Raw genomic sequence first — 19,637 nt, 5'->3', positions numbered from 1 at the left:
AAATGCACTGGACTTGAGTCCCTCAAGGGTCAGTATTGTATCCCAGTCTATTTAACACACACACACACACACATATACATATATATATTAATGACATGTTCAAGGTGTCCAAATGATCAAACTTCATATTATTTGCTGATGATACTAATATATTGTTTTCTGTGAATATGTAAAAAAATCCGTTAAGACAGTCATCAATAGTAATAAATTATCACTAAATGTTAGTCAAACAAAAGCAATGATATTTGGTAACTATAAAGTGAATGATGGCACACAAATACAGGTAGAAAATGAAAAATTGAAATAGTAAAGGTGACTCAATTCTTAGGACTGATACTTAATATCAGTTGGAAACCTCATATCAGGCATGCACAAAGTGTCCCAAAGCATCTCAATCATAAACAAAGTTAAACAGGTTCTAGATCATAATTGTGTCTGTATACTTAATTGTTCTCTAATTCTTCCTCATTTAAGTTATTGTATAGAGGTATGGTGAAATAATTAAAAATACACTAAATACTCTTTTCAGAAATTACAGAAAAGGGCAGTTTGTACAATACACAAACATGGGTATCTTCATCATACAAATTCCTAATTTTTACAGTCAAAATGATTAAAACTTCATGACTTGGCTAATTACAATACAGCACAGATAATTCTTAGAGCTAGAAATAATCTATTGCCAGTCAAATTTCAAAATCTTTTCAACCAGAGAGATGCGGTGAGAACTACTAGGAAACGTTTTTGTGTGTCTCTGTGTGGGGTTAAATTGTGGAGTGGATTAGCAGCTAAGGACGAGCAACGTCCAAATGTCCAGAAATTTAAATCACTTTTATTCAATAAACATATGGTTTTCATGCAGTTCAAGGATGGGGCCGGCGTTAAGCTACAAGAGGTGTTTTCAATATAGATATGTCCAATGTCATAAGTTATCATTATGTTATACAACATATTACATACACTCAGGAAGAAGCTACATGACTAAACTATAAATATGTGAAGTGGGTAGGAGTATGAAAGTTTATTTCTTCCCACTCCTTTTTGAGCACCTGTTGTACTAAACAGTATTTTCCTTCCTGTATATTTGCTCTGTTTTGTATATCTGTACCCATATGCTCGAAATAAATGATCAATCAATGGACCAGAAACCAGCGGCAAACAAATCTAAAGAGGAAACAGCAGAAAGATTCTGTTAAACTGAGGCCAAAGTTCACCTGGGCTCAACAAAACTAGACAATGGAATATTCAGATACTTTCCAGTTGTAGGATCAGAATTTGGCTTAAACAACATGAAATCCTGCCTTATATCAATGGTTTAGGCTGCTGGTGGTGGTGTAATAGTGGGAGTTTATACTAAGGAGGTCTCCTTAGTACAAACTGAGCAGCGGTTAAACACCACAGCCTCTTTGAGTGTTTGATTTGATTGATGCTTTGAGCAAGATAGCGTGCCTTGTCACAAAGCTCAAGGTTCTTGAACATGACAACACGTTCACTGCACTCAGACGACCTCTACAGTCACCAGATCCCAATCCAATAGAGCACCTTTGGAATGTGGTGGAACAGATTTACATCACAGATGTGCAGCAACCATGCGATGCTATTCTGTCAACAAGGAGCAAATCTCAGAAATTTTTCCAGCACCTTGTTGAATCCATGCTATGAAGAATAAAAGCAGTTCGAAAAGCAGTAAAGGGATCCAACCCTGTACTAGCAAGGTGTACCTAATAAAGTGGCTGACGATTGCATTTATATAGATAGGATATGTTAAAGCAGACACGGACAAGATGAAATAATTCCGAGCAGACACATACATGTATAAAGTGATTTATTTGGTGTCAGCTTTGAACGTATTAAACACTTTATACTCATCAAATCAAAACATGTCTTCCATTGCACAACAGAAGACAAATGCAAAATGTATGTACATAATATTATGTAAACACAATATTGTGGCATTCTATTAATTAACTTATCTTATTACACATCAAAAATAAAGCGTGCCTTTTCATTTCATTCCATTCAAAAACTAAAATGTTCATTAGGACACTTTTAATAACATGAAATAAGCCATTTTATCATTTTTAATAACATTGTCTTGCAAATGGAAGCTGTTGAGGCACATATACACAATTGGGTTTGAATAATTAGAGAAGAGCCCAACGTTCCTTAAATTAACTCTTGAATGCTCAGTACCTATGAATAAATTAGAAGCACTGCGTACAATAATTGAAATTTACAAGAAGCTGTTGATTGTGACTGATGCAGCTGCCCCGAGCAGGTGATGCTGGGCAGGAGATAAGGCCTTTTTTTCACTTCACTGCCAGCTAGATGCATAAATAAGTTGAGGTCACTGTTCTGTTAGCTCATAGTGGTTTGTATTGGTCCTCCTCTTGGCGCACTTGCATCCCTATTCATTGGAGAAAGTAATGACATCATAGTGGATGCCCTGTTGCTGCAGCTCTTCCAGTTGCTCAGGTGTAGCCTCAGTGTAGACTGTCTGGGTCTGTGTCATGGCCGCGTCTGCTACGGCTGCAGGAACAAAGATCAGAGTTCATACTTTCAAACTTTATTTATACTGAAGCTAATATTAGAAATAAATGATATTTTGGCAAGTTTTAAACCCACTGATGATGTTTGTTTATCACTTTCAAAAACATCTGCATTTAAGGAATTACTTAAATTATAAAAACTGACCTGCCTACATCTAAAATGCTCTGGCTGTCCCGAAGAAACCTTAGTATATATTTGGGACAAAATTATAAGAAATTCATAAAATCCCAAAACTTGGAACTGAACATCAACTGAGCACTCTCATAAGAGCCAACCTGTGACAGCAGAGTGGGCAGCAGCCTCCAAATCTTCAGCATTCACGATTTGTTGATCAGAGCTGACAGGTAGGTACTGGATCTGACCGTCGTGACTTACAGCAATCTACAAATAGAACAGAATAGAGTTTATTTCAAACGTGAAAATAACTGAGTTACAAGAACAAAAACTTTGTAAACACACAAAAAAAACCAAGATAAAGACATCAAGTTGTCATGAATATCTCTGCATCCCACACAATTATTATGCTTGAAAAGGAGTAGGATGAAGTTTACACTTATTTGTTCCCGCCCAATTTGCAAATCAATGTTCAGAGTTTGGCATATAATCAGATAATATACATGTTTAACTATACACATGTTTACACTCATATACAATACACACAAAACAGTTTAAGCTCACAAACCAAAATGACTAAATAATCTCTTTTATATTTATTTTTAAATTTGAGTTATGTTTGGACATAATGATGTTTCATTTGTCTATAAAATTTGACTTAACTTTATAGAGAATTCCATGTATATGATTGTGTATGATTCAGTTGTACTAGTAATGAAGTTGCTCAATGTAACCAGTTAGATACCTTCCCATCACTTCAATTTAAAAATACAAAAACTTCTAAATTTGGATGTACAGATGATTACACACTGATAACAAGATTATAAATACTTTACTGAATTTCTCCAAACAGCTCCCACTCCATCCTACACAGAGGTCCTATCAGCATGTTTTAGATTTTAAATCGGTCTCACCTGTTGCTCCTGAACAATGGTTCTGTCATGTTCGTACTGGATTATCTGTCCGTCTGGCATCTGAGGGCCAGTCACAGAACCAGTTACAAATGAGACAGAGATTCTCACTATTAAATACTGCATATATATGCACTGTCTACGCAGTAAAACACTAACCTGTATGTGGTTGCCATCAGCTACTACTACATACTCTTGAGGAAGTAAGTGTTGAACTCCATCCTGTGAGATGATATACTGAACCTGAAAGTGGACATGGGACAAATAAGGTGAGATTGAATCTAACATTGATACTGATTTATACAATACCACAAAGAACCCTTAGGCACTTTCATGATTATAATGTTCTATCACACACAAGACTATAAACCACCTCCAAAGCCCCAAATGTATCCTGATGCATGGAGCCAGAATCAGACCTTCTTTTTTCACAAACATTATTTTTTTTGCCTTTATTTTATAGGACAACAAAGCTTTTCAGACAGGTCAGTGGGGAAAGATAATGGAGGAAGACACAAGACCAAGGGCCCTGGGTCAAAATTAAACCCTGAACCTCAACCAAGTGAGATAAACTGACGCCCATGAGTCAAAAGCAAGGGCTGGCCATACCAACACGTTTTTTCTAGTTATTGCCTTTTTATTTGAATAAGTTTAAGCAAAAAATATACATTAAAATTCTTTAAACTAATGTTTCTTAAAATTTTAATGCATATGCATTTTACATGCACAGCGGTAGAATGATTCAAGTGAAACTCACCTCAGTAACCTGGTTGTCTCCTGTCATCAGATGCTGGACCGTCTGACCGTCTATGGTGGTTATCTGCTGAATGTATGCACCTTCCTCCTGATTAATGCACATTTAAGGGTTCTTATTTATAAAATGTTTAGCAGTTACACGCGCAAAATCAATCCATTTTGGAGAATACATTACATGAACATAGGCTGTACAGTGTGAGAGCTGTTACCTGGTCTGACACTGCCTGTTCCTGAGCTACAATGATGTGCTCCTGTCCTAGAGCCTGCAGCCGCTCAGGAGTGATCACTGCCTGATGTCCCTGCAGGGCTGATGTACACACACATACACACACCAAAATACATTAACTTTGTGTGTATTTTTTATCTGTTTTACACTGAGGCCTCTGTTTATGGACTTTTGACCACTGACACTTTTACATTTACTGTTATTATTACTTTTAAGCACAAACTGTAAGTCTCGGCTTGTATGATCCTGTGTTTCTTACACTGTAGTGTGGCTAACGCCTCCTCATCGCTGTTAACTATTATGGTTTGCTGAGACGCAGTGGTTCGACTTTTGCGAGCAAGATTATCCTGATTGTGAAGACGCTCCATGTGAAACTTCAGATGGCCATTGCGGTTAAACCTGAGTTAAAAACAAAAAAACAAAAACACTCACATTAATAGCTGTTCTGTACCTCTAATGCCTAATGAATACAGATGTGTTAGATCCTCCCACCTTTGTCCACAAAGTTTACAAGAAAATGGTTTCTCATTGGTGTGCGTCATCATGTGTCTGCGTAGGTCTTTCTTGTTTTTGGAGGCAAAGCTGCAGTTTGGACACTTGTGAGGACGCAGGTAGGAGTGCTGTCCCATGTGGGTCTAAAACAAAACAGAACATTAATCACAATTAAAAGGAGCAAAAGTTAGAGGGAGAGAAATGTTTTTCAAATGTCATTAAAATGGCTTAGAGTATAAATGTCAAACTAAGCGAACATGGGGGTGTACACCTCTCAATTATTGTTTTTTCCCCCATTTATATTAATATGAAGCTGTTCATCAATTTTAATTGTCATTACTGCCTCCAGTGGAAAAATCTAGCCAACTTTCCATTGATTAGCTACTTGTGAGACACATTAAATAGCAGGACTGCAGTGGTCACACCCAGAGTCTGGTCTTTGGTCTGAGATGACTGTATTTAGAATATCCACTGCTCTTTGAAATCGTACAGAACCGACAGTAGAAAAAACAAACAAACAAGAAACCAAGTATTTAACTCACCTGAACCTTACCTACATTCACTTGTAGTGTGTGAAATTTAGCCAAGAATCACACACTATAAACTGTATAAATCGGGGGATTTGGGGAGACTCACCTTGACCTCAGGCCAAGAGGTGGAGGTGAAGTCACAGTCAGGACACTTGAAAGTATTGGCATCCACGTGCGCCCTCTTGTGGTTCTCCATGTCTGAGCGTCCGTGGAAAGACTCCATGCAGATTCGACAGGAAAACCTCTTCGTAGTGAGACTGGGAGAGCTCACTGCAGAGGGAGAAGCTGGAGCTTCGCTGCTCAGCTAACGGAGAACAGACAACATAGTCAAGGAGTGGAAGACAGAGATAGTATATCTGTTTATAGTATAAACTACAGTTGCTAGTTACCTCCACTTGTTGCAATACACCATCAGCCAGTGCTGATGTAAGATAATACTTGTCACTTTTCAAGCTCTCTGACCCAGAAACCTCTAAAGCTTGAGAAGGGCTAGACTCCACATTACTGAAAAGAAAGCAGTTTAATAAGATTAGAAACTGCTGAGACATCAAAATGTCCTTAATATGAAAGTAATCTCTTGCTTATGAAATATTTGAACATAAGCTACAAATCGGACTGTGCTACGTTACCTATATCCAGGACTACGGATTTCTTCAGCTGCCTGCTCCACCACACTGAAGTCCCCTCCCCCCTCATAGCCTTCAATGGCGATGTGGGTAAGCTCTCCTGTTTCAGAGGTGGCAGCCTCGTAGGCCTCTTGTAGCACCGTCTCGCCATTCTCAGAAACATGGAAGGTCAAGATCTTTTGGGCCTGACCGGACGCTGCTGTCACCGTGCTCCATGTTCCCTTCTCCAAAGCTTTTCCATCTGACTTCAGCACTGCTACCTGAGATACACAATCAAGATATATTTCACAGTTATTATTTTATAAAATACAATGCTATCTTTCATATAACCGTTCTGAAATTTTGATGAGCCGACCTGTAAGGAGTTCCCAACCAGCTCCCGTGCATTGCTCATATTCAGCAGCAGGTCCAGGGCATTCTGAGCAGATAGGTCGCTGGATTCAGCTGAGGAAAAGCACATGGAGAAAAAGTTCAGAGCTTGTCATTCAGGTTACATATAACACCATAAATATTTAATATGTTTTCAGAGAAATCCTTACTGACCTTGTTCATAGATGATCGTGGTGTTTCCCAAAGCGTCCTGGGACACTGAGGCATTTTCCATGCCCTGCATGGCTTGCAGTGTTGCAGAATCCACAGTGACCTAATAAGATCATGTTAAAAAAAAGAAAGAAAAACAAAAATAAAACAAAAACTATGGTTATTCTTTAAGAGTAAATAATATTTCTAAATTTTGCAAAGTGTTGAATTTTCATGCATATGGACATTTACAAATTTAAAATAAAAATAAAAGTCTCATTATTTTGTTCTTTTCATGTTTTTTTCCCCTTCTCATCCCCCATTGCCATAAAAGTAACAAAAGATAACAACAAATCAAACTTACAATAGTGTTCTGCAAGCTCTGTGTGTCTTCATGTTGCTGTTTCAGCTCTTCTATCTGCTGCAGGGTGAAGAAAGGTCTGCGCCGTGTCTTTACAGGCTCTTCAGGGTGAGCCAAAGACCATTCTTCAAATGCCTCAGCGTGGCGACACTGCACATGAAGGCGCAGGTTCTTCCTGTGCTTAGTCATGAAGTGACACATATCACAGGAGAAAGGCTTCTCGCCTGGAGAAATGTAAAAACACACAACATCAGTAAGTGAATTCAATAGGTGAACTTAAACAAATGCTATTTAAATATAGCATTATTGTCTTTCTGCTGCACTGACCTGTGTGTTTGATGGCCAGATGGGAGACGAGAAACTCCTCTTTGGAAGTAGAGTATTTACAGTAGTCGCACTTAAAAGGCCTGTCGTTGGTGTGGGACAGCTGATGGTTGAGCAGCAGCTTCTTGTTGTCACAAGTGTAGTCACAAAACTCACATTTGAACCTGTCACATTAACACCAGAGGGGCATTAGTTATAATATCACACTAACACCTAAATTATTTATTCTACCAAAAACTATTAACTATTGTGATAGCCTTGTTTTTAAAAGAAGACTGACTGGTAGATGACAGAGTAAAAGAGGAGGAATAGAAGTCTGAGTACTGACTTGTTGTCCTCAAGACTCTGGATGTGGGTTAGGAGGTGCATTTTGAATGTGTAACGCTTCTTGAAGGATTTTCCACACTGCAAAGACAGAAAGGCATCTTAAACAAGAAAGTAAGCGAACTTCCTAGTGGAATAAGAAAGCAGGAGAGAATATTCATTAGTACTGGTGACACACCTCTAACATAGTGAGATTACCCTGTTTTTTGTTTGTTTGTGTTGCCATATTTCATTTAAAATGATAAGAATATGAAAAGAATAGTTCTTGAACTGCGTAATCCTCTTTCTGACCTTATCGCACATGTGTGGTTTCTCTGAGCTGTGGGTTTTTAAGTGCTGAGTAAGTCTCTTTTGCATGGGATACACCCTGTGGCACACAGGGCAGGGGAACTCCGACGCCTTCGGCACCTGCAATAATCAGACTAAAAATCACAATGCTGACCTCTTACAGTAAGTAGCAACCAGCAACAACAGAAACTGAAATTTTGTCAGATTATTTTGTATAATTATTCTTAAACTACATGTATGCCAATAAGTATTGTAGATGCCATTCAAATATAAATTCTTACCGACTCCGTTTTCCTTTTCCTGCAAGAGGAAAGAAAAATAATCAGTTATATCATCAACATCTGGAAACTTTATGAACATGTTCATTTTCAGGAATAACTGAGTTTGACGACAGGCCATACCGCTCTTTGTTGTGGACTGCCGAATGTCGAATAACATCTTTCTTGTACACGCTCGTGTAATCACATTCCTCACATTTGAATGGCTTGGTGCCCTCGTGGTTGAACATGTGCTCCTGTATAAAAAAAAATAAAATAAATGTTTTAGGAAACTGTGGAAACATGCAAATAAACTGAGGTTAACCTGAGTGTGTTGTGATCTGTTTTATTGCAACTGACCTTGAGCGAGGACCAGCGCTTGCACCGATAGTTGCACTGCAGGCACTTGAAGAGCTCGGGATCATTGCCTTCATGTGAGTCGATGTGGAAGCGCAAGTCTTCTAGAGTGAGGAAACGTGACCCACAGATGTAGCAGTTGTGGGGTCTCAGGAGTGGTTTGAGGGATTTATAGTGGCGACTGGGAGATAACAAAGACAAAGAAGAAATTAGTGCATTCTAAAATATTTTAATGGAATTTATAATAAAATGTTAAAAAGACTTACTTCCGATTCATATACTTCTTATACTTCTTGCGAAGGAAGCGCCGGGATGGTCTGCCACGTTTTCTTGGGAAGTACTCCTCCTCCGTCCGTTGGTTGGATGAAGGATCTTTGTTCTCAGAGTCTGACTGGCTAATTGCTGCCTCAGGTGCATCTCCATCAGTCACCGTGGGTGCACTATTGTCTAGCCCTGAAGAACTTGCTTCTTCAGACTCATTAGCATCCGAACTAACCCTGGGCTTCTTAGCAATACTTTCTGCTTCTGCAACACAAGTGGAAAAAGGAGAATATGTTTGCCTAAAGTTTTGCATGTAAGCTCTCTAGGCTCGCAGTGACAGGCTGAAAACTCACCTTTGCTGCTGTAGCCTTCATCTACAACTGAGTACTTCCTTGGACGGCCAGCTTTACGTCGGGGACGCCCTTGGGAGGAAGAGGAGGAGGAAGTGGGAGTTGCTGATTTTTTCAGAATGGCAGGTGGTCTTCCTTTGGAATCTTCATCGGCTGGGTTGTAGTCGCTGTCCTCTGGAGACAGATTATTTTTAATCAGTGTGAGGGATAAGTGGAAATGACAGTGAGAGCTATGTGATAGAGTAAATGCTCATTAACAAGAAAAGTATTAATGTTATAATCTATTCAAAGACAGAAATTTGCATATTCTATCAATGTCTTTTTCACTAACTTTCAGGATCATCAATAGCACCATCATCCACAATGTCATCCTCCTCTTCTTCTGCTGCTGCTGCTTGCTGTGACTCTGCGGCCTTCATCTTTGCTGCCTCCTCTCTCTCTGCCTTTTGACGGGCTAAGGTCTCACTTTTAGGAGGTCGTCCACGTTTACGCTTCTTTGGCATTTCCCCTAAAATTGTAAAAAAAAAAAAAAAAAAAAAAGAAAAGAAAAAGAAAAGACATTTTATCTATATACTACCAAGCTTGGTGAGATAACAATGTCATGGCTATTATTGTGCTAGCTTACCTGCAGGTTTGAAGTGTTTGTCTCTCATGTGGTTGATGAGAGTATCTTTGGAGGCACTCTTGTATGGACACATTTTACACTTGAACTGCTGCACGATCACTACCTCCATCATTTCCTCTAACTCAGCCAGGTTTGGTGGTCGTTCTCCAGAGCCTTCTGCTACAGTTGATGTCTCCATGTCCCTGCCCAGCCCAGCTTCATCCTGAGAGCCTTGGGGCTCCTCTTTGCTGGGTGAGCAGTGCTGGGCCAGCTCAGGTTCTGCATTAGAGGTATAGGTCCCACTGCTGCTGATGAATGGGCCCGGCTGGCTCTCGCTGCCTTCCAGTGCCTCTGGAAGTCCACCTGAACCTGCTGTGTCTGCCAGAGGATGGTCTGAAGAGGAACTGTCGTCAGTATAGAGAGAAGCCTCTGGGCCATTGCTGCTCTCCATATAACAGGAGTGCTGGGGCTGCTGTTGAGAGTGCTGTGGCTGATCTGGATCCTGGTTCTGATCATCATCTTCATCATCGTCCTCCGCTTGGTAACGAGAACAACCTGGCTGCTCAGAATCTGCAGCTACAACACATTCCCCACCATACTCAGCCGCATACTGACGACTTGACTGAGTCCGGTGGTCTGCACTACTGTCAATGTAACTGCGTGAATGATGCAGCCGCTCCCCATCATCCACTGCACGCCCAGGATACCCAGCACTGCACTCCACCACATAGTGACTTCGGCTGGTAGGATTTGAGTCAGCTCCACTGCACCCCACATAACCAGGCAGATCCTGGTCACTGTTATTCCCACTGTAGTCAGGGAAGCCTGAACGGGAGCGTGTCTGGTCAGGTTCCTCACCTGAACACTCCACATAGGAAGATGAAGATTCCTCTGTCTGGTCTGGACCATCTGCACTGCAGTCCATGTACTGGGAGGGGTGGGAGTGCTGTGGCTGGTCAGGCTGACTGCTGCTGTCTTCTAAGTAACCTGAATGTCCAGGCTGATCATCAGGCTGGTCAGGCTCAACATTGCCTTGCAGGTCTCTCTGGTCAAGACAGGTGGATGTGGGACCTTCGGCAAGGGCTTCTATTGCTATACGATTGGACAGGGCAGAAGATGACATCTGAGCTACCATAGGAGCACCTGCACCAATAAACAAGGAAATGATTAAAAAATATTCCTGTTCCTTTGTTGTCATCAGCCTAAATAGATTTTAAGTATAACAATATAAATGTGTATTGCTATATAATATAAACACATTTCTAATGTAAAAATTATTTTGCTAGTGGATAAAGATAAAATTAAAGCTTTAAATTCATACATACATGCCATTTACAAGCACTGTAAACAAATATAAAAAATACAAGAGTCATTTATCAGAATTATTATTTTAAATTATTCTGGCCGATTGAAAGATAATAAGTTAGCAGGAACACCCCACTTACCGTCATCTGGACCTTGTAGTATTAGATACTGAGTTGTTTCTGCACCCCCATCTTCTGCACTGGTCACAGCTATACAACCTAAAAGAATAAGATATAAACTCTCACGTCATAAAGTTTTCAATTTAAGACAAGTCCATAGTTCTCTTGTCAGGACATGATGGAAAACGAAGAGTCATTAAAAACATATACCGTTCATGATATCGGGGCCGATGGTGGATTCTATGATCTTGTCAATGGCAGACCCCAGATCTGATGAGGTAGAAGCAGTTGAGTCAGAAACCATCATAGCCCCTTCAGAGACAGCACTCGAGTGGACCAGCACTTGAGCTGACTCAGACACAAGCACCGACTGAGTCACCGTGGAGACACTGGACACACTGGTGGACTGGGCCACTGAAGAGGAGTCTGGAAGATGGACTGATGAAACTCTGACATCTGTGCTAGAGCTTGTTTCTGGGATGAACACCTTAAGAGTGAGGGAAAGAAAGGATGACATCTGGAAACTTATAGAATAAAAAGCTACATTCATCACTGTTGTTTTTTTGTTTTGTTTAACCACACTGTATTTTTAACTTACCACAAGTCCCTCCGAGCTCTGTCCGACATGGCAGTCAGACTCTGGGGCCTGTGCATGAGAAGCAGCAGCATCACTGCTGTCTGCAGACATCGCCTCTGATGACTCCATTCCCATGCCACTTTCAGATGGCTCCTCCATCCCTGAGGGACCTGCATCACTGCTGCTCTCGACCTCATTCTCCTCCAAATCCATAACTATCCACAAGAATGAAACAACAAAAAAAAAATGAACCAAACCACTCCACCTATTTCTATTTTCCAAACAAAATAAATCTACACTACTATACTACTCTACTGTAAATCTAAGGTGTCATCTCTTAAACATACCTTGAATATGCATACAAGTGCTATATATAAAGATATATGCAATTTGCACATAGTTTAAATAGGAAGGAAGATCAGTATTTGTTTTTAAAATTTAGACACTCTAAGCTATGTTATATGGAGTTAAACAGCAACGTATTTCATAACTTTAAAGCCAGTAAGACCTGCGGACATTAGAGGCTGAAAAAAATAAACTGTCTGACTTTATCAACTGTATTTAAGTAAGAGTGTATTTGCTGAATAAGGCTGTTGCAGTGGATCATAACTTCTGCCTAACTCCTGTCAACAAACAGAGCCAACTCTAAATGACCTCTGAAGGTTTTGTGGTCAATTCTCTCAGTTTCCAAGGTCAGATTGAACTCTCTATAGTTTGCATTTAGTTAGACCAAACTGAGCAGTGCACACTAATAGTTTACTTAGGTGTAGTTCCAATAGATTGTCAGTTTTCATAAACTTTATACTTCTTTACTGGTTAGAGTTAAATATGACTTCATTTGTTATAGCAGACTATGTTCAGATAATGTGTACTGTAGTAGCTTTCCGCCCCACAACCACTGCAGTGCTTGATATTGTTACACAGTTTAACTAAAAGGGATTACGTGCAAGTGAGTTTGTTTCTGAGCATTTACCCCAAAGCCTTTTGCTTCTGTTAACATCGTGTCTTTTGACTCGGGGACACTATTCTTAATTTTTAGTATATCTCATGGGTATCTTGATTCAGGGGAAGAAACGCTCGTGATTTTCACGATATAATAATTTGTTGAAGACCCAGGAACAAAGTTTTTTATAAACTTGCTCACGACCAAAACAGCTAACTGGTTAGCTTCCACATAGCTAACCAGCGCTGCTGTTCACTTAACGTCGGGCTTTTGTGGGGCTAACAACCGACACTTACAATCATATAACTTGTGTTTGAGCAGCACAGTACAGAGTTATAACCTAAATGCTGCTGCTAAGTCGCCATATCGGGTGTTACGTCGTGCAAAATAGCATGCGTTAGCCTTTTTAAACGGGCCTAGCTGCCCTTCATCCTGCCTGCTCCGCGTCGCCATTTTATACCAACTAACCCACTTTTCCATTCAGGCATTCTGAAAGCTCTACTGGGGACCTCGAGGGCCTCCGCTGCGGCAGACCGCCCAAATTCTCTCCCTGAAGAAAATAAAAACAATTTCCATCATCGGCAGGAGAATCGCAGCTCTTTTTTCTTACCGTATATTTTCGAGTAGTAGGGTGTCCTTTGGTGTGGAGGCGCTAATTCGAACAGAAGTTACTAACCGATAATTGTTGCTTCATTCTAATCCGGCACCATGAGTATCTCCTCGCTTCCTGTCCGTGCAACCGGATCTTATTTATTGTTTTTATTGAAAACGGAGCTTTTTGTTTTAACCAGTCTTAATATTTTTTTTATTAACCTCAACATTTTATTTCTAATAATCACTTGATCGTTTTTGGTTGTTCTAAATATTCGTGAGATATTACTATGTTTTTACTCACTGAGTGGACTATTGTTTTTAAGAGGAAGACGTATTACGTAATTGGGTGCGGAGTAATATGCGTGCACACTAAACCTTTAAGTTTGAAAATGCAAACTAATTCATTTAAAGCGAAATGGTTAACCAACTTCAGTGTCAAAGATATGATTTGGAACACATTTCTAAAACATGTTTTAACATATGTTGATGGGTGGGGTTACATTTTTGCTTAAATGTGATTACAAAATCGAGAAGCTACCTGTGAAATGTTCTAGTTTTCATAAACAAGCTCTTCTATTGTGGAATCTTGTATGCAAGCATAATGTCTCTCCAACCAGTCATATGGAATAAATGACCAATACTGATTGGTGATGTCAGTGTCACTAAAAAGCAATATTCCTATAAAGTAATAAGGACAAAAACTGACCCTCGACATTAATTATTCATTATAAAATGTTTTGGAATGATGTACAGCAATATACTGAACAAAAACTGAGGAAATAATAATTACCTTTAAGAGAAAGAGATTTTTTGTTTTGAAGATAAAGATGTGGGCAAAAACTTAACATACTGCATTCAATTTTTGCTGCTTCTAGGAAAATTTCATATTCATAAACCAGATATACTCCAAACCAAGTATTGACCACTTCTGTCAATACTTCTACTTCTGCAGCTTCTTCAGTGTTACTATTGGTCTTTTGAAATTCTCCCTGACCAGTTTTCATCTTTGAATCAATTTTTCAGGGGGACATTCAGTTCTTTGCAATGTCACTGTTGTCCCATATTTTCTCCGCCTTATTTTTGTGCCTATGTAGTAACTGATACTTTTCACCAGTGAGATCCCTTTGATACTTTGTAAGCTCTTTACAAAACACGACTTTGCTTACAAGTAAGTAAATGCCAAGAAAATCCTCCCAGGGCAGCTGAACTTTAACTGGGGTTAATCAGAGTCTCTTAAATTTATTGGTCGGGTGGGGGGGTTACTCAAGACGACTGAATGCTGTGATTGAATCAAAAGGTGCTTCAACAAAGCATTACTTGAAGGGTGTCTACACTTATGCAATAAGCTTATTGTATCATTTAGGGTTTTTTTAAAGTATTTTTTTTCCTGTAACATATTTGTTTTGTTTTTTTAAATTGAATTGTTTGGTTTATATGTCACATTAAAGGTAAGAAAGGTTTTGAAATTATTTATTGTGCTCTTAGTTTTTTCTGGCATTCTAACACAAATGTGTACACTTTTCACCGTGCATGTTTTAGCTGTCTTGAATTGTCTTCAAAGCATTTCAATGTGTTTTTAGTGAATGAATAATACTGCTCACAGGGTTAGATTGTTTTCACAGAAAGTTTATTGCATTGATAGGCAAGGCTTTGATAGAAACATTTAGAGATACATCAACATATTAATATCAATTGATATCGGCCTCATTGACTTCCACTGGCCTATCACAAACAAGATGGCAAGCACTGATACTAGTCCATGATATCTGTTGTATTGCATCAGTTTTGATGGTTAAACAGATTAATATTCAAAGATAAAGTAATGAACTGTTATTTTTAACAATGGCAGTTCTTTGTTTTCTTTGCACAAAGGGTGAATAAATAATAAACCAAAACAATCAAAACAAAAACATCGGCTATTAGCCAACTTCAAATTTTGATCATATCAATATCAGTGAAGAAAATATTTGGTGCATCCCTACAAAATGTATTAAACCTCTTAAATAATTTATGTGTAGGAGACATACCTTGTCTTCCAGTGCAAGTAATTGGCTCTGAAGCCATTTTCAGAAAAACACATACAATAATCATACAAAACAAATGCGTTTGAGACAAAAATAATGTTAGATATTGCTATAAATACCAAAATAATCTAATACTGTTAATAGTCTGAGCCTGTCAGACATGGTAATTATTTTGCAGCTCCGGGGTCCGAGCCAGAGCGCTGTTAAGAATAATTAAGTTTCTGTTTTAGGCCACCATAACCATCAGTTCACAGACAATCAGACTGAGGTAAGGCAGTGCCAAACATTGCAATTTGCTCTAGTGTACTGGGACTTTGGCACATTTTTAGGCCGGCGCTACATGTTTTTTCTAACCAGTATGACTGAAAGACAATTATTCACATCCCAGAAAGCACGTAAATCAGCACAGCAGGTGCTACACAAAAACACTGTGTCACATTCTGCCAGACAGCAGCTGGGAGAAATGGGTACTACCACATTACAATTCCCAGCTCAGTATGTGTGTATTCAGTAGCGGGTGTCTGATGAGCACTTGAGCAGGTCATATTTGACATAGTCAACACGGTCCACCTGCCTCCGGGAATTCATACGCCAGTAGAAGCGATCCCGGCAGAAGTAAGTGTGACCTATAAGGAAAATAATGAAGTTAATAAAATTAAAGCAAACACCCTAAAGTACTCTACTGCTGTTTTTCTGATGTTTTGGGTTTTTTCCCCCTTAAACTTAAGAGACAATTTACATTTTGTAGTTTATTTACCTTGGTACTGGAATACATCATGAGCATCATTGGGGACACCACCAAAGACAACATCAGTAAACTTTGGATAGCCCTTATCGATCGTCTGGGCCTTCACATCCAGCCTGTTTAGATCAAACAAAAGAAAGAGAGAAAATGTCAATAAAATGTCATTAAAATGGCAAAAAAGTAGCAGTTTTCTCTTAAATACAGGACTGTAAAGGCTGAGTCTTAACCTACCTCCAGAAGTTCTCCCCACTGAAGAGCAGCACTTTGCCTTTCCCCCTCTGCAGAGCTCCCTCCACTTTCTCAATGTTGTTGGGCAGGCCTAGTTTCTCAATGCTGCGGGGACCCAGAACATTCTGTCCTGTGTACACCCAGAATCTGGTCCCTGTAAACAATAAAATGATCATTATTAGACCGTCAGCACTGTTGGCTAATACAGGTTGTTAAACATTTCATGAGGGTTCATTACCTGAGAAGAAGTACAATTTCTTGGTCAGACTGTCCTCAAAGGCAGAGTCGATGACAGCTGGAAGAGCAGGCCACTTGTTAGAAATAGTAAAGGGCCCTTTGAGCTCTGCGTTGCTGCTCCCGGACGTCTTCCAGTAATGTCTATAAAATTGACATGCAAAAGTTAACATTTCATGTGCTTGGAAATCTTGTTTTTACTTGTTTGGAAAAGAAGTATGGGTTAAAGTAGGATGAGTAAGTTGCTCACCCATCCTTGAAGAAATGTAGTTCTCCTTGAATCACAGTGATGGTGTCAAATGTGTCCTGCTTGCAGGCATCTTTGGTTGGATCCACAGGTACTGCAGTAGTGGTGGTGGTGGGTTCAGTGGGATCAGTGGGCTCAGTGGGCTCAGCGGTAGGGGGGTTGGGGTTAGGTGGGGTGGGATCAGGGCCAGTTCTACCTCCTGAAAAAATATATAGTTTCATGAGAGAAATTACTGCGAAGTTAGGTACATTAACACTTTAATGCCGCATGCTAAGAGGAAACGCTTACCATAGAGAAACTGAATGCCGGCAATGTCATCGCTATGCAAGGAGAAGTCTTCAGCATAGCTGTACATGGGGTACATGAGAGCTTCTCTAATGTTGGAGTGATCCAGGCCAAGAGCATGTCCAAATTCGTGGGCAGCCACCAGGAACAGACTATAACCTGTAACAAATATATTAAATATTATTAATGACTAATGCTTCACTTTAACCTCCTCTTTTTTTTCTGCCTTGTGTTTGTTGCTCACCCTGGTCAGGACAGAAGCCCCATTTCTGGTCATCATCATAGCTGTCAGTGGTGCTGCACCACAGCTTGCCATCTCCTCGTCCCTCGCTTGTGCATGAGTGATACTCCTTACCCAGGAACACAAAGGGGAAGTGGCAGGGATCTCCCTCAGAATTTCCACCAATTACAGCTATATCTGGATAAACAGAGACATAACAGCAGCAGTTAAACAAAAATAACAAGGCACTGTGGCAGCACTGCACTGCATTTATGTGTTGTGGTTTATGTGTTCCCTCACCACGACTGGGACAGAATCCATATTTCTTATCCTGGTCAAAGTTGCCTGTGGTGGCACACCAGCGGTAACCATCACTGCGGCCCTCTGTGGTACAGCTGTCATACTCCTCCCCCAGAAAGATGAAAGGGAAAACACATGGAGCTCCACCAGCATTTCCATCAAAAGTGTATAGAACTGTCAGGATGAAAAGAGAATAGGAGTCAGCATGTCACAAAAGCAAATCCGCTTATCTGGGTGACCTGTGACATGTGATTTGCCTTGGAGAATACAGTGTCAAGCTTACGTTCACTTGGGCAGAAGCCATATTTCTTGTCCTTGTCGTAGTCAGCTGTGGTGGAACACCATGGCAGATTGTCTGTGCGGCCCTCGGTGGTGCAGGTGGAGTAAGATTTGCCCCCAAAACTGAAGGGGAAGTGGCACGTGGCGCCATTCGCATTTCCAAAGCGAGTCTTCACAACTATATAGACAGAAGAGACCGGACATTTAATTACATCTAAAGTGAACACTAGGGGGAGACAAATGCTTGTTGCCGGTGTTTCTGATTACCTGCTCCTTTCCCCAGGGTCCAGAACTCATCATCGTCGAAGTGGGCGTCTCCCTGAATACCCTCACCAGGGGGGTAGGCATGGGCGAGAAGGCCATCCTTACCATCAAATGGGTAGGGGTCTCCGTGGTCTGAATAGAAATGTGCACTTCACATTAGTGTTTGGTTTTCTATGTAACTATGTTGCATCAGCGCGCATAAAACAAATCAAACGACCATCGTAAAGCGCATTACCCTTTTTCCCAAACGATATCATGATGTCAGCGGTGCCGTCATAGAGACGGGTAAAAGTCAGAGGGGTCACATCACTCCACACCTTAAACGCTCTGGCAAAAGCATCGTCAATGATAGCGCTATCCATGTCTGGGGAATAGTTAAGGATCCTGTGGAGGAGATAAAATAACATACACAGTCAGAACTTCATTGCACAGTCCGCCCCTTACATAGTCAACTTAGTGACTTTTTTTTTTTTTTTTTTTTTTGCTCACCTGTAAGTAACATCGTTGTGGTCCCACTTGAGGTCTCCTTCAAAGGTTTGATAGTTGGCCACATCAGGAACTCCGCAGCGAGGTTTTTTCATAGCATCCAGGGTTTCTTTATTCAGCACCCCAGTCTCCTCCAGCCCCAGCTGCCTCTGCATCCTCTTCAGAGCCTTGGCGGTGGACACCATAGACTGGAAGCCACTGCGTTCCACAGTATTCATGTAGCCGAAGTTCTTTAGGTAATTCTGGAAGGAGAACACGACAAATCAGCATTACTGTGTTACTGTTACAATCCTTCTGCAGAAATTAACTTTATCTGTATTTACGCTGTCTTTCTGCATAGCTGGGTTAAATATCCTACTTATGCAATTTTATTCTGTCTGAATAAAATAGCCCTCATACTTACTTCTGCCAGCTCCGAATCAGTCAAGTTTTTGGGAATGTCTCCTGGAAAGGTGACAAAGACGGACTTCAGGGGAAGGCTCCATCCGTTTTGTGTGCTTATGCCCAAAAGTAAACACACAAGTAAAGTACAGCATCTCATGGTGAGATCTACTGTAGGCTGGCGCAAAATGTAACAAAAATATTTAGTAAGAGTTCGCAGTCAGCAAGGACTCAGACCAAAAGAAACAAACTAAAAAAAGTTAAATGATTCTCCTCTGATGTTGGATTTTGCTGCAGCTTTGGCTCCCTTCTTCGTTTTGACTGGAGGCTCTTGCTGTGATGTGCTGCTGGGTTGGGGATCCTTGTATTTATACATCAAAAAAAACTCTTAGTCACCTGACCTTACTCCCCTCCCACACAAAAACCTCATCCCTCCTACAAACAGTACATCTTGGCAAACTGCATTAGTTGAATGAATATGGGGAATTTCCAAATATCTACTTTTAGCTTTACATATAACAGCTAATGAGTGACTGACCTAATGTAGTTTTGGGGA

At 40.3% G+C, this 19,637-nt stretch overlaps 2 protein-coding genes across 5 annotated transcripts; both read right to left on the bottom strand.

Annotated features, from left to right (window-relative positions):
* Positions 1 to 1,810: 1,810 nt before the first annotated feature.
* LOC116309763 (zinc finger protein 335) lies at positions 1,811 to 14,765 on the bottom strand. Of its 4 annotated transcripts, none has more exons than XM_031726458.2 (28): positions 13,405 to 14,765; positions 11,873 to 12,066; positions 11,485 to 11,761; positions 11,296 to 11,373; positions 9,872 to 10,942; positions 9,578 to 9,754; positions 9,250 to 9,420; positions 8,902 to 9,160; positions 8,639 to 8,816; positions 8,423 to 8,535; positions 8,303 to 8,321; positions 8,025 to 8,141; positions 7,738 to 7,814; positions 7,413 to 7,573; positions 7,089 to 7,309; positions 6,749 to 6,848; positions 6,561 to 6,649; positions 6,209 to 6,465; positions 5,969 to 6,083; positions 5,686 to 5,883; positions 5,050 to 5,192; positions 4,817 to 4,956; positions 4,541 to 4,638; positions 4,333 to 4,419; positions 3,735 to 3,818; positions 3,579 to 3,638; positions 2,826 to 2,931; positions 1,811 to 2,529 (listed from the first exon to the last, which is right to left on the bottom strand). In XM_031726458.2, the coding sequence occupies exons 2-28, from the start codon at positions 12,062 to 12,064 to the stop codon at positions 2,408 to 2,410; spliced, it is 4,710 nt and encodes a 1,569-aa protein (XP_031582318.1). In that variant the 5' UTR covers positions 12,065 to 12,066; positions 13,405 to 14,765; the 3' UTR covers positions 1,811 to 2,407. The 4 variants fall into 4 exon arrangements, with proteins under 4 accessions (XP_031582318.1, XP_031582317.1, XP_039460792.1 ...); XM_031726457.2 differs by having other exon boundaries at positions 9,872 to 10,993; positions 13,405 to 14,764; XM_039604858.1 differs by lacking the exon at positions 13,405 to 14,765 and adding an exon at positions 13,263 to 13,284 and having other exon boundaries at positions 9,872 to 10,993.
* Positions 14,766 to 14,993: 228 nt separating this feature from the next.
* mmp9 (matrix metallopeptidase 9) lies at positions 14,994 to 19,433 on the bottom strand. Its single transcript, XM_031726382.2, has 13 exons — positions 19,104 to 19,433; positions 18,704 to 18,942; positions 18,450 to 18,598; positions 18,218 to 18,346; positions 17,955 to 18,128; positions 17,672 to 17,845; positions 17,396 to 17,569; positions 17,155 to 17,310; positions 16,870 to 17,065; positions 16,624 to 16,763; positions 16,389 to 16,539; positions 16,170 to 16,273; positions 14,994 to 16,038 (listed from the first exon to the last, which is right to left on the bottom strand). The coding sequence occupies exons 1-13, from the start codon at positions 19,239 to 19,241 to the stop codon at positions 15,920 to 15,922; spliced, it is 2,043 nt and encodes a 680-aa protein (XP_031582242.1). The 5' UTR covers positions 19,242 to 19,433; the 3' UTR covers positions 14,994 to 15,919.
* Between the last annotated feature and the right edge of the window lie 204 nt (positions 19,434 to 19,637).

Source organism: Oreochromis aureus, linkage group 20 (assembly GCF_013358895.1).
Source record: "Oreochromis aureus strain Israel breed Guangdong linkage group 20, ZZ_aureus, whole genome shotgun sequence".
NCBI lineage: Eukaryota > Metazoa > Chordata > Actinopteri > Cichliformes > Cichlidae > Oreochromis > Oreochromis aureus.
The sequence above is the reverse complement of the archived record's forward strand: the minus strand, read 5'-3'. Positions and strand labels throughout refer to the sequence as shown.

Excerpts from the sequence above, each read along its gene's own strand:
- LOC116309763 (XM_031726457.2), bottom strand. The coding sequence starts at position 12,064 with ATGGATTTGGAGGAGAATGAGGTCGAGAGCAGCAGTGATGCAGGTCCC. Across the intron at positions 11,374-11,484 it reads CGGCCCCGATATCATGAACG|GTTGTATAGCTGTGACCAGT; the intron begins GTATATGTTTTT and ends TTATTCTTTTAG. Across the intron at positions 9,755-9,871 it reads CAAACACTTCAAACCTGCAG|GGGAAATGCCAAAGAAGCGT; the intron begins GTAAGCTAGCAC and ends TTACAATTTTAG.
- mmp9 (XM_031726382.2), bottom strand. The coding sequence starts at position 19,241 with ATGAGATGCTGTACTTTACTTGTGTGTTTACTTTTGGGCATAAGCACA. Across the intron at positions 18,943-19,103 it reads CTGATTCGGAGCTGGCAGAA|AATTACCTAAAGAACTTCGG; the intron begins GTAAGTATGAGG and ends TTCTCCTTCCAG. Across the intron at positions 17,570-17,671 it reads TGGATTCTGTCCCAGTCGTG|ATATAGCTGTAATTGGTGGA; the intron begins GTGAGGGAACAC and ends CTGTTTATCCAG.